Raw genomic sequence first — 24,060 nt, forward strand, 5'->3', positions numbered from 1 at the left:
CTGCCAGGTTTATATAGCAAACATGCGTGCACTGTTTGAGTAACGGTGCCCTATGGTACTTTCTTACTTTACATAAGCAATGGGCAATTATACTTAACTGTTCAGATTTATTGAGGTATTTTTGGTAACAATCACAAACACTTCAAATTCATATCTGAATAAGATAATTATAAAAATCTTCCAACATGGTCCAGGTTTGCATTTGGTTTCAGTTCTCTGTTTATAGGTAAACATCTTGGAGATCAAACTTAATCTTGCTTATTAAAATCTAACTTAATAATCTTAGAGAAATCGGCTTGTGACCAGAAATTCTTACTTGTGGTTCACCAGAGGAACTCAAAGTTATTGGGGCGCATTTGACCGAGGTGTTAATCAATACTTTTTCAGTTTTAAGTCTGAACCATAATGTCATTGATGTTGTCTTCAATTCCTCTTTGATACTTTTTGGAGCAGTATTAAACAGCTATTTTTAATGTAGTGTGAGTCAGCTGTTGAATATGTCTTAATGCTTTCAAGTCAAGTCAAGTCCATTTTATTTATGTAGCCCAAAAAACACAATTTCCCTCAGGGGACAGACTAATCCTTACACCCTGGATTCAAAAAAGAAAAAAACAGAAAAATGTAAAATGAAGGAAAACCTCATTGAGACCAGCAGAGAAGAAAACCATGTAAAAATATGAAGACCAAATTACAGATACATGGTGTTTAAAATATGTAAAGGATATGGATTCAGAGGATGTCCAGCAACTTCAGTTTTTGCCCAAAATCAGAAACAAAAACAACAGAGGTTCAGAGCACTGCAGTGGTTATAAGAAACCATATAGTTTTGTCAGAAGGAGGACCTGAGCTGTAAGCTCTAGGCTTAAGAGATTTCTTGAGACTGCCACTGACCTGCTAGAAAGGTAACGATAACCGGTGCATGACCTGGGTTTTAGAGGAGTGGAATTAATTGAAAGTTGAGGCTGAAAGATGCGTTTTTAGCTAAGAGTTAAAGGCCTCAACAGAGTCCGATTGTTGGATGTCTACAGGGAGGTAATTCCAGAGGAAAGAGACGTGATAAGAGAAAGCCCTGCAGACTGCTGACTTCTTCTAACTCTGGGGACAGAAAGGAGCCCTGTAGCTATTTTGAGAACTCAGTGTTTGAGATGGGAAAAAAAGGTTTAATGAGGTCATACTGGTATGAACGTGGGAGTCAATTTACAGATATGAAATTCAAGAGAAGCATCTTAAAGTCTGATCTGACAAAAATAGGGAGTCTATGAAGTCATGATAAAATTGCTGTAATATGGTGAAATGTGTTGGTTTCAGTTAAGATTCAATCTGCAGCTTTCTGTACATTCTGTTATTTTCATTTAGGCCTTATAAGCCTGGATATGTTGAGGTATACAGCTATAAAGTGAGGCTAAACAAAAAAACAGCAAAATCGTTTTACATCTAAATGTATTCTTGTAATATGTCTCTGAAATAATAATAATAAAAATAAGGTGGATAATTTAATGAAACAAATAAGGGGATTGCAAAAAAGTAGCTTTTGTAATGTTAATGTGGACGACACTTCTTTAACTCATATGGCGTGATACTCTAAAAATTATATTTTGTGTTTTTTACTGGCCAATTTTTGTGGAATATACATTTTAAACAGGGGTTAGATTCATGCTATACTACTGTCAATTTAACCGCCACCATTACTTCCTGCTTTTGCAGATAACTATTGTAATATTGTTACTAGGCACTGTCTCTTTTGCATTAACCCATACACTTTATATTTTTTACTTATATCTGTGTTGTTTTTTGTATTTTTCTAATTGTACTGTATTTTTTATATCTGAGCTATCTGCCACTAAAATTTTCCTTTGATATTAATAAAGTTCCATCTTATCTAATCTTATCTTATACAAGTGTCAATGAGAAAACTGACAATGCACAAGAGTTTTGTTCCATGTAGTGAAGAGGGTGCAGTGCCTTATAATAGTCTGAAAGTCCTCTTTTGACAGGAGTCAAACCGTTGATTTGAAATGGAATCAGCTGATCAGTTAGATGGGGGCGGGTTCAAATACGAGCGGACGCCATCTTGAACGGTTGGTTGACATGACTCCTTCGCAGTCAGCTAAAAATTGAGTACACCTTACAAACACCGCAAAGAGAACCGGTTAATTCAGGTATTCAAGGTAAACGCATGCACGCCTAAACAACTTGTGTCTATATATACTTGTTAAGCAGACAGTGCGTTATTCCGTGGTGACCTTTACTATTCGGGTTAACCGTTAATGTTTCATCGTTAACCAGTTCATGTAGCTTGCTAGCAGCCTAGCACGGCAATTGCTTCGGCTGAGTTAACGACAGCGCAGGGTTATATTAGTTGACGGTGGATATCTATTTTTTGTGTGTTTGCCAACGCATACAAATATGTCAAGTATGATCAACATTTGATGTACAACAAACCGACTGGATTAAAGTATTCGTAATACGATATTATGTCGTTGATTAGGTGCACAGCACAACATTAGCATGACGCTCGCGCTAGTTAGCCAGATGCGACGGTAAGCTAGCATCAGGGTATCGTAGCTCCCCTCTCGTTGGACGGATTTAACAGACAGAAAATGACCCGGTAAAGTTGTGTATTGAGGTATTTATCAACTTAGATATTCTACAGGTGAATTTGAGTTTCCGTACATCAACGCTGTTTCCACATTTTTTAGCAAATGGTAAATATAATTCATATCACCGCTGGTTGTCGGCTAATTTCTGACGTGAGGCCAGTCATCTACGGTTACAGTTATTGATCAGTTAAATATCAGCTTTATATCTCTCCCTACCCTCAACATACAGCGTATTGTCATCGGCCACATAGCATTATTCAATTGTTAAGGTTGTTTATTCGTCGGCTATGCTTATTCTAACAATGTGTCTTGTTTGTTTCAGGGTTTGGGAAGACCGAGAAAGGACGCAGCGGCGCAGTTAAGCTACATGAGATGGCTAGCTAAACAGTCAGCCAATACTTGATAGCTCGCGAAGCCCTACTGTTATATGATTTTCTAGAAAACTATGGACATTAACACACATGCTTAGCTCTTAATAACTGAAGACATGAATGCCTAAAAGTTTCAAACAAATTGAAAGGGGGATAATTATTTTGACACTTGATGTTCCAGAAACGAGGAGCCTGCTGAGACGAAAGATTTGAACAATTTACTAATTTTTTGAAGTCTCAAGAGAGAAGGACAATCAAGCTTTGAGTGGTCCCCGGAGAGTGAACTTGCATCATATAGAGACTGTTAGAGCTTTCATTGCCATTTGAGCAGAAGAGTCAAGCAAAGCAAAAATGAGCACCGTCAGGACAGAGAACCCAGTGATTTTGGGCTTGTCGAACCAGAATGGACAGCTGAGAGGCTCTGTGAAGCCTGCAGGAGCACCAGGTGGAGGTGGTGGAGGAGGAGGCCCTCAACAGCAGCTTAACCAGATGAAAGGTGCAATCAACAATGGTAACTCCCAGCCGGCCCCTACAACTAACGCTGTCATCAAGTAAGTTGTTTGACATAGGAAATCCAAGATTTTAAACGTTGTGTTTTCTGTATTTTGGCACATTTTTTTTTATTTGACATGCTTGTTGCTGAAAAGTACTTGATGCTCCACAGGCCTGGAGATGACTGGAAGAAAAATTTGAAATTGCCCCCAAAAGACATGAGGATGAAAACTTCGGTTGGTACATTTTAGTTCTCTATTTATTAAGCTGATCTTTTAAAAAAAAAAAAAGTTTCATTATAAATTAATGATACCTGTTTTCACTTTTGCTTTTGACTTGTCCTTTTGCTATTTATTCCATTGACATTCACACATTGTTTTGTTGTCTTGTCTGCATTTTTTCACAATTGTTCCCTGTCAAATACTGTGATTTTGCTGCCCCAAGCCATGCTATCATATCCTGCTAAGCTTGGCTAGTTTTTATCAATAGAAGGAACATAATGTACCTACTTTAACCATAAACTTGTGTTGAAATACAAAACTGCTGCCCTTGCTTTAGAAGCCCTTCTGTACTGTGATCTTTGGTGCATAACCTCTGATATATTGACCTTGACGAGCATATTATCCTCATCATCATTTTTCAGTTTTCCAATTAGTTTTAATTAATTGAACTAAAGCAACAAAGGAACCAGCTACTCGATTGCAATTTGCACATTATAGTTTAAGATATCAATTGTTTTTGTATATTTTTGTAAAATGATTGTTAGTTGGCAGAGCATTATTTCTTTTCATTGGAATTTCCTTTTCTGCAATTGGCAGGCACTAGTGTCTAAAACCTTTGCTTGTTTCTTTTAATGTCTTTCTCCCCTTTCTTTGTCAGCAGAGCATAATCCACAAGTTTACAACCCTATGATATGTTAACAACATGTCAAACAATTGCTAATCAGTCATTTTTATAATTCCAGGATGTGACTGCAACTAAAGGCAATGAGTTTGAAGATTATTGCCTAAAGAGGGAGCTACTCATGGGAATCTTTGAGATGGGCTGGGAAAAGCCATCTCCAATCCAGGTACGTGCAGACACAATTCGGATTGTATCCCTTTTGCAATTTTTGTCTGTTTGGTGTGCCCAGGTATAGTTGATGTGTGGGGAAACTCTACTATACCTGCAAATCTAATGACATCCCCACTATCCTGAGCTGAACTTTGTGTTAAGTACATTATCAAACGTTGGAATCATAAGATGTTAACTTAAACATCGGCCCCATTTTTCACTCTACATGTTACATTTTAACAAATGTTCCAATGTAATGTTTGATTTTGTTTTGCAAGCACTGTCATAATCTGATATCTGACAAAATGCACAAACTGTACTCAGCCATAAATGTGTTATTGTGTGTTAATCTGTTACTGTTTTTTACAGGAGGAAAGTATTCCCATTGCACTGTCAGGGAGGGATATCCTGGCCAGAGCCAAGAACGGCACGGGAAAGAGTGGAGCCTACCTCATTCCCTTACTTGAACGCATCGACCTGAAGAAGGACTGCATACAAGGTGAGTAAACTTGCAACAGTTTTCTCCTGGTAAACCACAAAGTTCACACCTGTCTCTTGCCTTCTCAAAAAGTTAAGTTGATTATTTAGGATTGAGATGAAAATTAAATGTAAAAAAAAAAGATTGAGATGAAATAAATTAAACTAACACTGCTAGTCGTTTCGTCACACTTTCTATCTCTAACTGACATGTTTGTAGTGTCCAAGTTAAGATGAACCTACCTCACATTTTTTTAATGTTTAAATATTAAATACATAAGTGTTCATTTTATTTCCAGCTGTGGTCATAGTGCCCACCAGAGAACTGGCTCTGCAAGTAAGCCAAATATGTATCCAGGTCAGCAAACACATGGGTGGAGTGAAGGTGATGGCAACCACAGGTGGAACCAACCTCCGTGATGACATAATGAGACTCGACGAGACAGGTAAATCTACCTAAGGTTGACATGCATCTCCTCAAACTACATACCTTGTTTATGCATAATGACTGAGTTATTAATGTTGGTACCTAAGCTCTCATTATAAACTATCCTTTTAGACCAAATGAAACTGTAGTGTTTGGGTTGTTACATTTTTAAAACAAATAGAAAGTCCTACTATTCTGATCAATAGAAAGATGAACACATGAAATAAAAGTTTATTTTCAATGTGGAATTCTTTATAATTCAAGACACTGCACTGAGGTCTGTGCAGAAATTATACACATAATGGATGTATTACAAGGCCAGACGGTGGATGTCAGTCTGGCTCGTGTATTATTAAGGAGGCTGAAAAGCCTGTGTCTGAGCTCCATATCTAACAGCGATAATGAAGGCTATGTTTCCTCTTTGATTGGACATTGGCAAGCTGAGTCTCTCAAAAAGTGTTTTTATTATAATTAAATAACCACATCACAAAACCAGATGTGAGGCAATGATTCTTTTCTTCTTCATTTGGGTCATGATTATTGTCTACACTGACTTATGTTACTATGGAGAACCAGGAAATGTGTCCCGGTGACTAGCTAACATAATGCCAGCGCTCTGTTCTTACAAATACCTCCGGTGGTTTTAAGCTTTTTTGGCAGATGAGGCTTGTTAATTAATGAAATATGGCAGCCAGTCAAAACACATGCTTTCTGGCTGAGTGAATACTGCCAAATGATTTCCCCAAAAGTATTGGATTCAAGTTTCTATACTGCAGTCACCAGTGGTTTATTATTCCCAATCCAAAAGACATGATACCTTAAAATTATACAGTGACAGTGAAAGCATTTTGTTTTTACATATGAAACCAAACTGTTCTGCAAATCATGTTTATATTATACTTGTAAGTTACCAATGTCTTATTGTTTTTACAGTACATGTGATCATTGCCACTCCGGGGAGGATTCTGGACCTCATCAAGAAAGGAGTGGCCAAAGTCAATCAAGTGCAGATGATTGTTCTGGATGAAGTGAGTTGAATAGTTTGATTTCATTGTTTGACCTATGTTCCCTAAATGAACAAGTGTGACCTAAGAAATAAAGCAGCTGCTTTAGACATTTCTCAATTTGCGTGTCCGCCATGTCACTCTGCTCCACAGGCTGACAAACTCCTGTCTCAGGACTTCGTGGTGATGATGGAGGAGATGCTGGGCTTCCTGGCCAAACAGAGGCAGATTCTGCTTTATTCTGCAACCTTTCCTCTCAGCGTGCAGAAGTTTATGGTACATTCTTCTGCTATTTGATTGAAGCACTTGTTTAAATAATTTCCTGTTGGTGGATTAACAAATCAGCCTGTTAAACAACTTGTGTCTTCGCCTTCTCTGTAGAATGCACACTTGCAGAAACCATATGAGATCAACCTGATGGAGGAGCTGACACTGAAGGGTGTGACTCAGTATTACGCTTATGTAACTGAAAGGCAAAAGGTCCATTGCCTTAACACCTTGTTCTCCAGGGTAAGTGTTGCCTTTCTGCACTTTAATTAACGTCAGCTGTATTGTTTAAACTACTCCGTAAAGGTCAACTTGATTGTAGGCTTTTAGTGCAGATGGCTGCTTTATAAACTTTGATCGTGCTGTATTAACGGTAAAGATTTATTTCTTCGGGCATTCTTTCTTTCTTTGGTTCATTTTTTGGATACCATTAAGAAATATTCTGAAACTTTACAACTTAATCCTTTCACCAGGATTCACTGCTGTTGGTTTTCTCTTTTTCAGCTCCAGATCAACCAGTCAATTATTTTCTGCAACTCCTCTCAAAGAGTAGAGCTCCTCGCCAAGAAGATCTCCCAGCTGGGTTATTCATGTTTCTACATTCATGCCAAGATGAGACAGGTCAGCTCATAGTACTGCTTTTTAAAAATGCCAGCTTTACCAGATTTCAGACCAAAATAAACAAGCGGTGATGGATGAATGCCAGAACAGCTGTGCTTCCATTTATTTTAGCGTTATACTGTGTAGACATGTATGTGCTTCTACTTGAATGGCTGCTAGTGTTCAAACCAAAGCACTATTTCTGGATTGTTGCGATAAGTAACACAGGTGTTAACTTCTTTAATGGGTCGCTTTTCATACATGAAATGTGTTGACATTGCAGCCTAGTTTTGGTTGTGCTGAAGGTATTAGGTTTATCGTTAATAAACCTAGAGTTGCATACCCTTAACATGGTGCTTTTCCTTACTAAAAATGAACATATTTACACTGCACAGTCTGCTTCATATGAGTTTTCAATAACATGCTGCTGTTTATTCTTCTCTTTATGTAAAGTATATGTCTACATGTGAGTAGAGCTGCCTTTAAATGCTTTTTTCTTCTCTGCTCTCCAGGAGCATCGCAACCGTGTGTTCCACGACTTCAGAAACGGCCTCTGCAGGAATCTTGTCTGCACTGGTAAGTGGTGGGGCCATGTGCATCAGCATCTGCTTTTTTTTTAACGAGCAGAGTTGTAAAATACTCTAGAGGGCCATGTTGTTTTAACTGAAGGCAGTTGTGAGACGGTCTACACATCACCACCACAAGACCACCTCAAGCTGTTTTCATTGAAGAGAGTGGTGATACAGACTTTTCAGATTTTGTAACCATCACTGAGCCAATAAATCCAATTCAGTTGAATGTCAACCCTGTTTGCCGCTGCCTTTTCCAAATATGTCGAGTCAACTTACAGCCGACCTAAATACTTCCTTATTACACAGTCTAAGTTGCCAGAGATGTTACATCATTGAGCTGAGCTAAAGGTTTCGTGCTCTATTAAACGCAGTTTTCATTGTCATATCTTAAGAGCCTTTGGAGTATGTGTACAATTTGTGACGCTGCTGGAAAGACTGATCCTGATTGTTGCATCTTGAGTTCATTTTTTTTTTTTGTAACAGACTGTTCCTTCTCCTTAACCTGCAATATGAACCCACATAAACAAAACAGAGCAAATCAACCAAAAGACAAAGAGGTTGTAGCACAGCAGCAGTACATGCACTTAAGGCTTTGTAAAGATTTAAACTAGAACTGATTGCTCCTCAAATTATTCACCTGATCATAGAATAATAGAAAAGTAGTGCCACTTTGGGCTTGTTGCCTGGAGGGGGACAAAATACCTTTTTAGAGTGCATTTTTGGCCTTTGTAAGTAGGTAATGAGGTTATGTTTTTTTCACCATGTTAGGACTATGAGAGGTAAGGTGAAAAGAAAGTGAGACTTGATAAATGTGGTGATACATGCTCAGATATACCTTTGCTGACTTTCTCCAGAGGTGCTTTTTTTGCTGTTTATGTGGAGGGAAACAGAACTCTTATGTTTACTTGATGTTTTCTCAGTTTGTTGTGACTCATAGGTTTTAATAAAGTGTTGTTTCTTGAAGTTCTTATTCTGAAGATACTGAGCATGCTTACTGCTTTGTTTTCTCTAGACCTCTTCACAAGAGGAATTGACATTCAAGCTGTGAATGTTGTGATCAATTTTGACTTTCCAAAGCTGGGAGAAACATACCTTCATCGCATTGGTCGATCTGGTAAGAGCCCATATTGGTTTTGTTGTTTTTGCCTGTGCAGCCTCTATTCTTGTAAAATATATATATTCTAGGCATCAGTGTTAAAAACAAATTAAACCCCCCCTGTCCTTTATTATCCAGGCCGCTTTGGACACTTGGGTCTTGCCATCAACCTCATCACCTATGACGATCGCTTCAACCTGAAAGGGATTGAGGAGCAGCTTGGAACTGAGATCAAGCCCATCCCTGGCATCATTGACAAGAGTCTCTATGTGGCAGAGTACCACAGTGAGAGTGGTGAAGAGGTCAAGCCATGAGCCAGTGAGTACACGTTAAATGCCAATATGCACAAGTACTCTCTCAGGATAAGTCTGTTATCTAATAATCTTTATTTTTCATGTCATTTATTTTGGCAAAAGCCACAATACGTTTCATAACTAGACTGAGTGGCAGTGATCATATTTAGTTATCACAACTGAAATGTAATCTAAAAAGTGTAGCTATTACAACTATGACTTCTTCTGTAACTTATATTGATATGACGAACATTGACTTCAGAATGAAACTCTTGAAATGGGTAAGACTGCTGGATTGTTCTGCCAGTGAAGAGTTGTCACTCACAACTCCAACAGTCTACTCCTTAGGGTATATCTGGCTTTAGAAACACGCCCGCTGCTCCCTGGCTGTTTTCAGTAGTGAAGGGAGGTTCTGGTTTATTTTTTGTTTCATACACTCATTTTCAATGATAATGACGCATATGTGAGTGAAAGCGAGACTAGGCTGGCATGTAGGGGACACTAGCACACTGGGGGTGGAAAAATTGTCTGACAGTCGTCTGTAACTAAACCTCCATCACATGAGAACTCTTGAATTTTTATTACACAGTTCATTGAATACTATTTGGCCTAACTTAATTTCACTCTCTTCTCTCCACAGATCAGTCCATCCTCCATTTCCCCTTTGTACCTTTTTTCACCCCACCCCGCCCCTGTCTTGGAGTTCCTTTTTTTATGTACAGTTTCTGTCTGTCTTCCTTTTTTGGATGCCACCATTAGGAATGTGTATTTGGATGGACGCGTTTTGGAAGAACTCATTTGCCTTTTTATTGGGCTCTGTGCTGCATCACCACCACCACCCTGAAGACATAAGCACCCAGAGGAAAGCATGGGACCAAGTTGAAAATAATCAATGCACATTGTGACGATTCATATCCACCAATGACACAAAGCCAGCACCAATAGACCGCTACATGTCGCCCTCCATTCTCCACTTTTTATTTTGAAAGGTTTTAACCAATTTGTATCAAGTGCCTTAACAAGCAGTTCAACTCGTTCTAAAGTAATAACCCTTCATTATCCGCCATTATCTTGTTCATCTCCGACCACACACTCACTTTCACCTAATTGAAAATTTGTCACACTAATTTAATGTCCGACGGCATAGGTGAATTCATCACAGCTTTTGGTTGGGTCATTTGTTTGAAAGGAATGGAGATCATAAGGAGGGAGACTGGTCTGAATTATCTTTCTGCTGGCTTAGCTGCACCCGAGTCTGGCTGGAAAATGAGGACAAACTTGGATTTTCCATGGACAGAGATGCTGGATTTTTCCAAGAGACAGCCAGACTGTCCAGTTGCTTGTGAAGAAGCTTGTGCTTCTTAAAGACCCAAACCTTTTCCTCTGTCTTCAGCATCAGAACACTAAAAATGATTGAGCAGCCTCTCAACACCATGAGTCATGAAGATTCCTGTTTCGGAGGAGTTTAATCGTAGGGAATCGTTTTGTTTTTTTTCTTTTACGTCCTGTGTTTCATCTTCCTATGGATGGCCATACTAAATTCTGCGAGACGTGCAGCCGACGTGAGGTGCACCTCACACCTTGTGTATATACCTTAATTTTAAGATTGTTTTAAACAAGTTCAAAAGGCTGGCTGACAAACTGAAAAGCTTTTCCCCCCTTCTCTCTTGTTAGCACTGGAGACTGTTTCCTTAACTGTTTGTTTGATCTGCAAAATTGGCCTGTGAATTTATTTATAATTTTAGAAATTGCAGAATTTATTAGAAAGTAAAACATTGAAATGACCTTGTGCATGAAATGTTTTTGGAGGCAGAGTTGATCACTGGTAATCTTTTAGCCCCTCCAAATTCGATGGCAAGTGCAATTGTTCAAAGCCGCACAAACTGAGCGTTTAAATTGTTGCCCTTTTTCTCCTGCTCCCAGTGTTAACAAGTGTTAGGTCCAGACAGACGGCTTTGTCAAGCTTGTGCATTTGAGTAATGAATTCTTTGTTGTCACCAGCCTTAACTTGTGAAACTGACTCTTGACACTCTCTAAGATCTCCCGTTACAGTGAGTGTTGTTGGAAGAGAAAATATTATATCATGTAGTTGTACTACTCGCTGCAGTGCAGCTGAATTGGCAGAGAATTAGTTTTCTGGGGGAGGTATTAGCTGTTACGTTAAGCTATGTGCTCTTTAAGCACAGCTACATTATTTCACAAATGTTGAGCAGGGAGCTGTGGATTTTTTTTCCCCCGTTTGAAGAATGTCGGCCGAATGCATCAAAATGAAACATCTGACCTTAAATGTAGCAGGAATTCATTCTCTGTGCATTGCAAGTTAGCTGGCTTTACTGAAACCAGCCAAAAAAGATGCCTCACTAAAAACAACCTTAGCAGGTTGGGCTGCACTTAGCACACAGAGAGATGGGTTCAGGCAATAACACTGACTGCACTGCTTTTTGTACACTCATGCTGCCCCTGTGAGAGAAGTTTAAGGTGGTGCAGAACATTAAAAAGAAATTAGCACAGAGGGGGAACTTGCATGAAGGATTACAAAATTACTATCAGTCAGACTGCTTGTTTAAAAAGATAACTGAAGCACCTCAGACTGCTGAGTTTATGGCTTATTTCTTTGCCCTTTTATTGTTTGTTATTTTGGGTTTGGGTTACTTTTTGCATTTTAATGCAACATGACAACCTTATTTTGCATAAAGATTTTCTGAGCACTTGGTTGCTCAGCTGAAACCTTTCTGCACACGAGGTTCCCTTTTGTTATGGTGAGATGCTCTCAACTGTTCTAACCAATGAGAAGTATTATTGCACATTTAATTTAAGCTCTTTTTAAAAGATAAAGGTGTAAAAATATTGATTAGTTCAAGCTTTCCCTTTTATTTCTCATTGGTTAGAAGTCTGCTCCCTGTTCTCTCAATTCTATCGTTGTCCCCTAAATACTTGCTCATCTGATTTGGCTGTTTTGGCTCGTTGTGTGGGTGGGAGGGCAGTATTGTATTTTGTTAAAAAAAAATTAAATTAAATTGAGCATTGGTTGAGAGAACAGGGATCTAACTGCGCAGGCACTTGGCAGCTGTCTGTTTGGTGTCAGCCCACTGGCAGTAATCAGCACAGCAAACGCTTTCAAGGCTAAAATCAACGATCCTTCAACATCAAGTGTATTGTTACCTTTAACGGCGTGCTGCTTTACTGCCTGTGGCTGACATCTTGAGAACCTTAAAGACTGAGACAAGAGCATCTTGCCCCAGATTGGGTAAATAATTTGAGAGTTTATGTAATTAAATTGTCTCATTCTTTAAGGTCATTTTAAATTTATGGGAGGTTAAATTAGTGTTCTTGCTGCCCTGATGCACATGTTCATCCTGTCTTGATAGATCTGACACATTTAATATAACAAAGCTTTTGTGTACAATTTGGCCAACCTGTTATCTATCGAGGAGGATGTGAGTCCTTGAGGGCTTTCTTGTGCATCAGTAAAACAACGTGGGGAGGAACCTTTGGAATTACAAAAAACAGGATATGATCTAAAGATCCAGAGTTACGGTAATGGGTATAAAAAAGTTTGAAAAAGTTGCCCTTAAATTTGGATTTTTGTTTTCTTTCAAATTAAATGTTCAAGTGGAGTAAAACTTATTTCAGGAGTTTCCAAATTTAAGTGAAGAATTTAAAGCCTGAGTTCTTTTTTTTTTATTATTTGATGGAAATTTGGTCGTTATTTAATTGGCAGATTTTTCAGTGAAGCTAATTTTACAGTGGAGTTGAGTTTAAAAGGATGTCATCAGTATGATTGGATATGAAGTTTTGTTGAAAATAAAGCTCACTGAAATTTATTGTGTGTTAAGTTTTTTTTTATTTTTTTGTTCATTGCCACCACTGAAGAGACTGTAATCGCCAATGAGCCAGATACCCCGAATTTGGCCGTCGTGCCAAATTGGAGGGACCGTGTCTCATAGTGATTTTTATAAAGGTCTATGTCTCTAGTGTTGGAAAATGTATGATAGCATTGCAGCAATGGTAGCTTTCTATGTGCTCTCACTCCTTTTTTTTCATGTTTTTCACGTAGAGCCAATATAAAAGAGGGTAACCTACACAGAATATCATGAAGTCGTATATCATTGTAAAGCTTAGACTATATTCATCTACCAGTCACATTTTCATGACGCTGAGGACAACAGAATTTGACCTTTGACCTCTAATGCAGTAACAGGGCAAATTCTGCATGCCTTTGCAAATGCCCTTGTAACTACCTTCATATTGAACTGATATGCGTATGGAAAGCTCCATCATAGAGCACAAAAAGAGCTTTAAAATGATACTACACGAATAACAATAACATTTCTTATCAGAATAAACTTAACTTTGTACAGTTGGATTCTGATAGAATGTTCAGAATTTTGTACTGGATTCTGTTATTGGGCTTACGGCTTTGTAAGCAACAAACGGAGAACGGTAATGCTTTATATTAAGGTCCTTGTAATAACCGTTAGTTAATAAGTAATAAGACCCTTATAAGTCCTTATAAGATGCTTATTAACATTAAATATATATTAATAAGACAACAGTATATAAGTGTTAATAATAGTATTATCATTATTATTGTTAGATTATAAGACATTTATAAGCACTTATGAGAAAGGGGGCAAACGCTCCAGGGTTCGGTTCAGTCGAACTAAACAAGGCTGTTGTGAACCCGCCCTTAAACTTTGACCTGGAGGCGTCTCTCCGACCGCAGGCTCACACTGCTGTCACCTCAGTCTAACTCAGGATGCAGAACTTGATGCTATTTTGCTTTTCATTTGTGGTTTTTTTTGCCTGTGCACGTAGCGCTATTCCACCACCATGTGACAGGTAAGATAAGTGACCAATTGTCTGTCCTGAAAGCTTTTTGTTTATGTCTGGCTTCCTGTGCTGTTGATTATGGAAAAGTCCTGTTTAATTTATAGCTGTCAAACTGTCAAGTTAATTTAAAACGTGTCTCTTGGCACCTCGAGCATTCCTGCATCCTAAAACTATTCCTTTAACTTCATTTGCTACAAAAAGGTACATTTTGTCAAGTAAATCATTTTCTCTCCTTGGAAAGAATTTTCTACATCTAGTGTTTGATTCTTAAATATAAACACTGAACAAAAATAGATTTACAATAATTTTATTGTGGCCAGCCTAAGGCACACCTGTGCAATAATCATGCTGTCTAATCAGCATCTTGATATGCCAAACCTGCGAGGTGGATGGATTATCTCGGCAAAGGAGAAGTGCTCACTAACACAGATTTAGACACATTTGTGAACAATATTTGAGAGAAATCAGCCTTTTGTGTACGTGGAAAAAGTCTTAGGTCTTTGAGTTCAGCTCATGAAAAATGGGAGCAAAAACAAAAGTGTTGCGTTTATATTTTTGTTCAGTGTAAACGGCCCTCTGGTGGCAGAGATGTAGTCAGTAATCTCAGCAGCTTTGAGCACTTATCTTATTTAAAGGGTGTACTCTTAAAGTTGTAAACAGACCTTTGCCCTCAGCTGCTTATTATTAGTGATGGTTTTATTGGTTTCCTGCAGGACTCTCTCTAAATTACTCATACCTGATGGCCTTGGATCATGTCTGTTTAATAATTCACAACTCTATTAATAAATTTCAGTGAGATATACTGCACCGGGCCCATCTTGCATCAGGTACAAACAGCTAAACTGTTTAACGATGACAAGTACTTTGTTGACATGAAGCTGAGAGAAACTCCCGGTAAGTCCGTCAATCACCTTTTCTCCATGACGTCCGTGATGTGTTTGCTGTGGTTTCTCATTGTGCGTCTCTCCCTGCAGATGTTGTTTTGTCGGCTTTTCACAACCTCTCACGTGAATCCCCGAACATGACTGTCCCACCTGCCGAACTGCAGCAGTTCCTCAGTACGTACTTTGAGAAGCCAGGGACAGAGTTTGAGACTTGGACACCACCAGACTGGCATGACAAGTGAGACCCAGTCATAAGCAGCACAAACTATAATCTTTTAATGCTTCTTGTTTGACATGAGTCCATGTTTTTCATGTGAAGCCCAAAGTTCCTGGGAGGAATAGCTGACAAAGAGCTACGCAGCTGGGCTGAGAAGATACATCAACTGTGGAAGTCTCTCGGCAGGAAGGTGATGATATTAAGTCACCCATTTGATCAATTAATTAGTCAATTGGCAGAGCACTGATTGCCAGCTACAGTATTTCCTAATTGAATAATCACTCAAATCTTCAAATTGGGCTTTATGAAATGGTGTCGCACATTATTCAGTTGATCTTAACATGATTTTCTAGCACACACCCATTCTGAGTCAAGAGATTTGAACATAAATAGCTTTGTCCCTCCAGATCCGCCCCAGTGTTAAGGATCACCCAGAGCTCTACTCGCAGATCTACACGCCTCATCCTGTCGTCGTGCCGGGGGGCCGCTTCAGGGAGCTGTACTATTGGTGAGTGAGTGTTGAAGCCTGTCTCTCAGCTGTCTGTCTGAGCGCTTTAGAAGAGTCTCACCAGGTCACAGTGAGGCGAGATCACACCCGCGCCCAGGCAGGGGTCTCTGCTGACAGCCCACCCAGGTGCTGTGTGCAGACAGTGACGTGAGCCGCTCTCTGCCCAACAGGGACTCCTACTGGGTCATCAACGGGCTCCTGCTGTCAGAGATGACAGACACGGCCTACGGGATGATTCAAAACTTCCTCTACCTTGTCAACAGGTGAGCCTCAAAGCACCTTTCATCTTTCACGGTGGAGAGAAAGCGTCCAGCTCTCTGAGGGTCGTTAAGTGGGCTCGGTCTTTAGACGGAGCTCTTGGTGGATTTGTAGAATAAAAGATTTTTTTCAATCACTCGTACAGATACGGCTTCGTTCCAAATGGTGGGCGGATTTACTATGAAAGGCGCAGTCAGCCTCCATTCCTCACTCTGATGGTGCAGAGCTACTATCAAGCAACCAAGGATAAAGAGTTCCTCAGGTGATATTTAGGCCTGAGCTGATGTCCTGTCAGACACATTATCATCCTTCAGCTGCATCGCTTCTCCTGCAGGAGAGAGGACAAAGCCTCAGTGCTCGAGTGCTTTCTTTTAACATGCCTGATTTTATCGTAACAGCTCATTGTTGTGTGTTGAATGTGAGAGAAGTCTGCCTTAAAACACTGTCTGTGCAAACTTGTACGCTTTAGAGCGGCTTTACCAGGTCTGGAGCAGGAGTACCAATTCTGGATGCTGAACCATTCTGTGGCTGTGATGGTGAATGAAGTGTTGCATGTACTGAACCGGTACCATGTGAAAGTGGGCCTGCCCAGGTACGTCTAAAAATATCAATACATCTACAATAAATGAATATATGTGTAGGGTGCAGCTCGTCTTGTCTAACCATGTCTTTTCTTCCCACCAGGCCTGAATCGTACACAGATGATCTGGAATTAGCTGAAGGACTCACTGATGGTAATGGCTTATTAGTGTTCATATTCCTGGTGGCTGAACATTTCCCCCTTCATGAGCAGGAGAAATATTACCCTGCTATGGTCATTTATTCCACGAGAGAGAGAGAAAATGGATGTTCATAATTGCTCCTTAGCAGAAAAGTGGAATATATTCCCCCGGAATCAAGGATCATCTGTGCAAAATACATTTGCTCTGAAAGTACCTCAGTACAACGTTGTCATGAATATTTAATGCTAAACACTGTCGGTCTTTTGCATAGCTCATGAACTAATTGACCACACATGTTAAGAAAAGCTATTTAAAGAAACACACTCTTGTTGTTTGCTAAAAGGTTGAATAATAGAGAATATATTTAAAAAACAAATAGACAAGGTCCTTCATTGTTTTCTCCTTGCAAGAGAGATTTAATTTGTTGCCTCTGAAGCTTTTAAAAATCGTTACAAAACTGACACAAACATGTTTTTCAGAGGCTGCATATTTTCCTTCTCCCACATCCAGCTAACAAACAAGACATACATGAATAAGTAACTGAATCGGGGATGCTGATTTGTTGTGGCTCTGTTACTGAATTCATTTTTTCCTGCCTCAGAGCGTAAGCAGCAGCTGTGGATGGATCTGAAAGCGGGTGCTGAGTCTGGCTGGGACTTTACATCCCGCTGGTACAGTGACAGTGACGGCCACACAAACGGCACCCTGGGCTCGACCCGCACAAGTCAGATCCTGCCGACTGACCTCAACGCGCTGATGTGCCTCAACGAGAAAACCCTGGCTTTATTTCACAGGATACTGGGTGAGTGCAGGAGCAGCCTTTGACCTTGGTGCTAACTTTAGTCCGCACTCTGCTTTTAGCTCCTAACTGGTGTTACATAACGGTGATGTGCTGTTTGCTGACAGGTGATGGTGACTCAGCTGCACGGTACGAGGAGGCTGCAGCCCGCAGACTGCAGGCCATAGAGTCTGTGCTGTGGGATGCTGAGAGGGGAGCCTGGTTCGACTTTAACATGGCGACACATTCCAAGAACTTTGAGTTTTTCCCCTCTAACCTGGCGCCTGTTTGGGCGCAGTGTTATTCTCAGCCTGAGATGGGAGAGAAAGCAGTTCAGTATTTGAAGGTTGGTCAACATTATCGCTTTACCTTTCGTCTAGTTCACAAATAGTGTGGAAGAAAAGATCTTTCTGATTATAACAGGGGTCAGTTCATCCAAATCCCCCACCTACCTGTGATGATATCTAGCTTTGCAGATACGGCAGCTTTGGTTTTATTTGAGCATGTTTTGTGTATAGAATTTTGATTTATTTATTTAAGCGTTTAACAAAATGCATTTAAAAAAAAATTCACAGCGGCTTGTTGCACAGTCAAAAGAGACATCCTTTAGGTGTGAAGTAGTTCTAATGAAAAAGCAAAAACAGACAAATTACTAATTACCACTTCGGATCTAAAATAACCTGGACAGACGAACTGAAACGGTGCAGCTCGACATGTGAGCGAGAAAATCCACAAAATGGACACAAACTAGAGCGATTCAAAAAGCAGCTGCTCCGTTTGTTTCCTATAAGTTATTCAATCAACATAATTATCATATATTAAAAAAAACTACACATTATATAACCTGGATTACATAAGGTTGAGTTCTTACAGTGACCACTGAGTGTGTTTATTCACAGCTCTATCTCGGGCAGAGCAGACGGTCACGCTGAGCTCGACAGCTGCAGCTACACAACACAACATTAGATTTCCTTCTTATCAGACGCACACACATGTTGTCCTGCACCAGTTTGTTGGATGAGCAGCCAAACCAAAAATAAAATGATCAAACACACACAGATGACTGTTTTGTTTAACATTAAACATACATCTAAAAACACACGTTGAAATAATACATTCAGTTGAACAGGAAATGAAGCCACTGAGGAGGATGTGCTTTATGAACTGGGCTCACTTGCTCCAGCAGATGGCGCTCACATACTACGCTGGTTTCACCCGTGCACGCTCTCATGGCTGCTCCTTTTTTCATGTCTGTGCAGAGGAGCGGCGCCCTTCAGTTCCCCAACGGAGTTCCAACGTCGCTGAGGGAGTCCGGCCAGCAGTGGGACTACCCCAACGCCTGGCCTCCTCTGCAGCACATGCTCATCGAGGGTGGGTGGCAGCACACACAATCCTGCAACCATGAGACTTTCCTGAAGCCTGTGCTGATGATTCACCAGTTGATCAAGATGTTGCTGTGACGTCTTGTGCATAATAATTTTTGTAAAAGCACAGCATTGTAGGGTGGTGCTCTAGCCTTGAACTTCATCTCATTGATTTTTTCATTCGACAAAGCAGGTTTAAAAACGACCTTCAGGTGTAACTTGAGGGTGTTTACATCCACACTATTAAAGGTGCCCTGTGGAGTTTCCCTGAAAGCAAACAAAAGCTCTGAGTTATGTGTGACCTTGGGCTCTAACAAACATGTTGTGTGTATTAACCTCCCTGATAAAATATTTACAATGCCAGTTTCAAACCCACATTCCTCCTGAGCAGTCCCTCCGCCTTTCCTGCCACATTGCTGATTGCCGTGCCACCTGTCAATCAGTAGAATAGTGTGACACCATCGGCTGGAATCTGTACCATGTTATAGGCATTCATAGTGCTTTCCTATGCGTGTCCACACCTCCAGCAAAACATAACCCCTTCCAAGTGGTCAAACACTCTTAATGATACATTTAAAGAACGTAACAGGACAGGTTATAAAAAGTCAACATATTCAGTATTTTATTTCAAATCAAACCACCCACAGACGTCTGCCCTGCTGCTGCTCTGCCAGGCTCGTCCTGCAGCCAGACTCACTGTTGGATCATTTGTTCATGTCCTTCCTCTGTATGATTAGGATCACTGTCCAGCTGAATTCTACTAAAACTGGTGGAAATCAGCAGTCACAACTGAAAGAGCCACGACCTCATCACATATGAGGTCAGGTGTACTTAAAACTGTAATCTCGAAGATGTCAGTTTCGTTCTCTTTGGCACCACCGGTGGCGATAAACAGTAATTGCTGGAGCCCACTTCCCAGATATCCAGACAGTGCTGCATGTGTGATGTCCACGGTTGGCTCTGGTTGTAACTCTTGATTTTCCTCGCTGACGGTCGCTTTCCTTTTCAGACTGTTTGCTTCATCTGAGCGTCGAGTTTGTTTCTTTTTCTTTGGATTTTCACTTATTGTTGAGGTTGTATCTGTAGTCATCCATCTTTTCTTTGTTTGTTCAGCCATAGTAGATTACTGTTTACTCACAACACTCGCAGAGAGCGGAAAAGCAGCCGCTTAGCTCCGCCTACCCTCTCTGACAGACCAACCACTGCTGGCTGATGGGAAACGCGTCACTACTGGGCGCCGCTTGTGATTTTTTTCCGCTAAAGTCGCCACAGACACCCAGTCTGTAATACTGCAAATACAAAGGCTTCCATCAGTGGGCCATAGGCTCAATCACCATTGTGTTACCTCATAGTGACTTAACAGACATTTATTTAAATGAAAATCTCCGAGACTCTCACTTTAAAAGTCATTGTTGTGTATAATTTCCAATGCACTGGGAGGACAAATTAAGAACATGTCACTTGTATTTTTGCTTTGAGCAGCCTCATGTTTAAGAAGTCTGTCTGAGGTTTGTTGAATGATGGAAATGTTGTGCTTCCAGGTTTATCCAAACTGCCTTCAAAGGAAGCTAAAGAGCTAGCATTAGATCTGGCTCAGCGTTGGATCAAGACAAACTGGTTGGCGTACGAGAAGTACGACGCCATGTTTGAAAAGGCGAGTGCTTCAAGGTTTCAGTATTTCCGCGCCCGTGTTGTGCAGTGATAACACAGCTGGCTCTGAACGTGTGATGTTCTTGCTCCTCACAGTACGATGTGAACGGTGACGGCAAACCTGGCGGTGGAGGAGAATATGAAGTTCAGGTATTTTCTTTCATGTGTTGACGGTGTAAAACTAATGTGCTTAAAGTCACACACGTCTTTTTAATTTCATGCAGAACGCTGTCGATTCTTTTCACCTCGCTTCTGCTTCTCAACTTGGACACATTTGCATGCTCATGTGCACATAAAGTCTCGCTCCTTCTTAGTCATTATCTCTCCTCTTTTTTTGGAAAATGTTCTTGTTCTTATTTCTTTGTCTTTTTTTTATTGGGTTTATCTCTCTTCTTTATTGTTTTGCGTTTGTGCTAAAAACATCTATTCTGCTCGGCTGTGTTGCCCCTTTTTTTTTTTAGCTGGGATTTGGCTGGACCAATGGCGTGGCTCTGCAGCTCCTGGACCAGTATGGTGCGACTCTCACCTCAGGAAGCGGACGTGTGTTTTCTTGCCTCCTGCTGCCTCTGGTCATCTCAGCCGCGCTCATGCTCCAGTGAATCAGAGGTGACAAAAGAGCCTGACTGGAGGCTGGGTTTTATTTTATTCTGGTTTCACTGCACTAAATCAGTCGTGTTCACCAACAGCGCTCACACAAACACATAGTGACATTTAAAATAAGACTAAATTGTGCATCTTTTCACAAGGCTTGATGTTTCTTTAAATCTCTTATGATCAATTTTATTCGCAGAAGAAACAGGATATGATTTATGATGACTAAGAGTTCCTTGGATGAATATTTTAGTATTTATCCTCTGAGGTAACTGATCTCTTCTAATATCTGAACATGCAGATCATGCAGACACTCTGGGACTCTCTCCAGTAACGCAGGCTGTTAGAGCTTCCTGCTGCTCGGATCACAACATTAACTTGTCCCAGATATTGAACTGACATTACAAACAGCTATTCACCTAATTCAATTATAAAGTTTATTGCTGAACTGTAGCGTTACGCCCTCGGAGGCTTTTCATTTGCATAAACACTTAAGTTGAAATGTAAACGAGCTTGTGTGCGAAATAAAATACGAAGAGAATAAACGAATGTTTCAAACACAGCAGTCGTTATTTCTTCTGATTTCTACAAGTCAACCCACCATGTCACATGTTTAATATAGTGATATATTTCTGCACAATTTTAGCACTAGCTTCCCTTTTCAATTGACACAGTGCTCAGGAATGTATTACTTTCTCTGCCATGATTTCACCTTCCTACACAAACAGGGATAAATACACGGGGTTTCCTGTGGCAGCTTCACAATAAAAGCCAGGGGACATTTTTTATGTTAAAGTGCTAATCTCGAAGATCTCAGTTTCATTCTCTAATTGCAGGTGCACACTTCCCAGATATCCAGACAGTGCTGCATGTGTGACGTCCCCGGTCGGCTCCGGTTGTAACTCATGATTTTCCTCGCTGACTGTTTGCCTTCATCTGAGCGTCGAATTTGTTTCTTCTTCTTTGGATTTTCACTTATTGTTGAAGTTGTATCTTTCATCATTTCATCTTTCTTTCATCAGTGGGCCATAGGCTCAATCACCATTGTGTTACCTCATTCAGCGACAGATAGAGACTTAACAGACATTTATTTAAATGAAAATCTTCGAGATGATCACTTTAAAGCTCAGTTTGTGTTGATTTTAGCACCCCCGTGCACAAAGAAGTCCCTTTAACTCTTTGCTGATCGTGTCCTGTACATGTGTAAGTCGTGTTTTCTGCTGAACAGTCTTCATCTGCTTTCTTTTAAGATTTAAACACATCATTAATCGAGAACCTTTGCCGTGAAAATGTAAACAAAGGCTGTTTTGCCCATGTACTGGCAATCGCCTTGTCTGACACTTACGGGGCGGCTGTGGCTCTGTGGTAGAGTCGGTTGCCTCTCAATCGCATCGATGGTTCGATCCCTGACTGCTACAGTCACATGTCAAAGTGTCTTTGGGCAAGCCCCAGATTGCTCCCGGTGGCATAGCCATCAGGTATGACTGTGCATAGATCTGATTGGAGATTGGCACTTGTGTGAATGTGACATGTAGTGCAAATGCAGCTTTGAGTGGTCGCCAGACTAGAAAAGCTCCATATAATTACAATCCACTGACCCCACCGCATTAAACATATCTACAAAGAAATCTTGTCACTGTTGGTCTCGCTTACTTTTGTAGGTCGTATAGATGCATCAGTGTTCATTACAGTCTGTTTCATAACCACCAAGAAACTCCTCACAGGAGCTTTAAGTAGTAACAGTTGGATGTTGGGTTTTTAAAAGGAACTTGCTGACATGAAGGAGAATGAACAATATCCAGTGATGCAAATGAAATAGCATAGATTGTATCTGTCCCTGGTGCATTAAATCTATTGAATCCAGCATGAAAATGGCGGACTCCGACGGTAACAATGAAACTAATACATAATCGGGTAAAGTACATTGAATGGCCATTATATAAAAAGTGACGACCTTAAATAGAATCAGAAATGGGGATAACTTTTGTTGAAACTAATGTTTCCACTTGTGCAATATGTTTTCAGAAATGTTTCAGTTGAACTAAAAGTTTGACGTGGTGTGATGTCGGGTCGATAATCTCCCTTTACTCCAGTTTGAATGTCAGCTCACACCACAGAGAGAGAAAAGCGCCAAAGGGCATGAAAACTTCATGAAGACGCTGTAAATATTTTATTGTCACTCACACAAACAACCCGTTAATTCAAAAAGAAAGAAAGAAAAGTCAACCATTTTTGCCATTTCTGATTGTTCCCAGCGAGTCATTCTTTCTTTTCCATTTCTGCTTACATCTGTGGTGAAATGCAGGTCAAGCATGAAATTAAGTCTATATAGATATTCAAATGGATGTTACAAAAAAAGTAATGAGAAATTTGCTTCCTTAAGAAGAAATTGCGTCCCTCGTGGCTGTGAAGATATGAGGTCTGAGCAGGGATTTCACTGCTTCTCTCTCCTTAGCATGAGTGCACACAACAGATTGACTCTGCAACTTAAATGGGCAAAAGGCCAATAGGTGCAGCGGTCCGTGCAACCCCAAAGATCACACCTCAGTAATGTGCTATGGTGGGCCTCCATCTGCACGCCACACGTCCCCCTCACATATAACTGTAACAGCCGTACAGTGGCAGCCGTGTGCCTGATGCTGTGTTTAGAGAGGTTTAAGCAGGAGGCTGCAGTCATTATGTTTTCAGCCCTCGCTGACAGCAGGAACTCAAGTAGAACCTGCTCCTTCTGATAACTGGCACATTACCATGCCGTTTTAGCTCAAATGTGTTGTGTTCACTTAATGAGATCGAGCTGTAAAGTGAGGAGGAAGTTGTCCGGCAGTTAAGTGGCGATGAGGTGAAACTACAACGTGTTTGTGGTTGAGTGTGCACGTGCGTGCACCTTAATTACACAAATGTGAGGACGTTATTCTGAGGAGCACGTTCCATGGGCGGTCCATGAATTGTAAAGCAGCAGTGACAAGCGCATTACATGTTGTTGTGGAAGTAAAGGTCAATGTG

At 40.4% G+C, this 24,060-nt stretch overlaps 2 protein-coding genes across 3 annotated transcripts; both read left to right on the plus strand.

The window, feature by feature from the left end:
• Nucleotides 1-2,076: 2,076 nt before the first annotated feature.
• Nucleotides 2,077-13,076, plus strand: ddx6 (DEAD (Asp-Glu-Ala-Asp) box helicase 6). Of its 2 annotated transcripts, none has more exons than XM_069668352.1 (14): nucleotides 2,077-2,168; nucleotides 2,923-3,522; nucleotides 3,636-3,699; nucleotides 4,428-4,532; nucleotides 4,886-5,015; nucleotides 5,293-5,439; nucleotides 6,354-6,448; nucleotides 6,578-6,700; nucleotides 6,806-6,934; nucleotides 7,196-7,312; nucleotides 7,804-7,867; nucleotides 8,876-8,977; nucleotides 9,098-9,277; nucleotides 9,893-13,076. In XM_069668352.1, exons 2-13 carry the CDS (start codon nucleotides 3,323-3,325, stop codon nucleotides 9,271-9,273), a joined length of 1,452 nt encoding a protein of 483 aa, XP_069524453.1. In that variant the 5' UTR covers nucleotides 2,077-2,168; nucleotides 2,923-3,322; the 3' UTR covers nucleotides 9,274-9,277; nucleotides 9,893-13,076. The 2 variants fall into 2 exon arrangements, with proteins under 2 accessions (XP_069524453.1, XP_069524454.1); XM_069668353.1 differs by lacking the exon at nucleotides 2,077-2,168 and adding an exon at nucleotides 2,550-2,608.
• Nucleotides 13,077-14,011: 935 nt separating this feature from the next.
• Nucleotides 14,012-21,935, plus strand: treh (trehalase (brush-border membrane glycoprotein)). The gene is made up of 16 exons (XM_069668873.1): nucleotides 14,012-14,094; nucleotides 14,879-14,979; nucleotides 15,060-15,207; nucleotides 15,289-15,376; nucleotides 15,594-15,694; nucleotides 15,865-15,957; nucleotides 16,098-16,214; nucleotides 16,422-16,544; nucleotides 16,637-16,686; nucleotides 17,276-17,476; nucleotides 17,581-17,798; nucleotides 18,712-18,823; nucleotides 20,358-20,470; nucleotides 20,563-20,616; nucleotides 20,928-21,072; nucleotides 21,894-21,935. Exons 1-15 carry the CDS (start codon nucleotides 14,012-14,014, stop codon nucleotides 21,063-21,065), a joined length of 1,740 nt encoding a protein of 579 aa, XP_069524974.1. The 3' UTR covers nucleotides 21,066-21,072; nucleotides 21,894-21,935.
• Nucleotides 21,936-24,060: the final 2,125 nt, after the last annotated feature.

The sequence above is a fragment of the Semicossyphus pulcher genome, unplaced genomic scaffold (genome assembly GCF_022749685.1).
Source record: "Semicossyphus pulcher isolate SPU_LCO1_2020_fin unplaced genomic scaffold, fSemPul1.0.p SCAF_19, whole genome shotgun sequence".
Taxonomy (NCBI): Eukaryota; Metazoa; Chordata; class Actinopteri; order Labriformes; family Labridae; genus Semicossyphus; species Semicossyphus pulcher.

Coding starts and splice junctions, on each gene's coding strand:
- ddx6 (XM_069668352.1), top strand. CDS start 3,323: ATGAGCACCGTCAGGACAGAGAACCCAGTGATTTTGGGCTTGTCGAAC. Junction 6,449..6,577: donor AGATGATTGTTCTGGATGAA/GTGAGTTGAATA, acceptor TCTGCTCCACAG/GCTGACAAACTCCTGTCTCA. Junction 7,868..8,875: donor CAGGAATCTTGTCTGCACTG/GTAAGTGGTGGG, acceptor TGTTTTCTCTAG/ACCTCTTCACAAGAGGAATT.
- treh (XM_069668873.1), top strand. CDS start 14,012: ATGCAGAACTTGATGCTATTTTGCTTTTCATTTGTGGTTTTTTTTGCC. Junction 17,799..18,711: donor AAGCAGTTCAGTATTTGAAG/GTTGGTCAACAT, acceptor ATGTCTGTGCAG/AGGAGCGGCGCCCTTCAGTT. Junction 20,471..20,562: donor ACGACGCCATGTTTGAAAAG/GCGAGTGCTTCA, acceptor TGCTCCTCACAG/TACGATGTGAACGGTGACGG.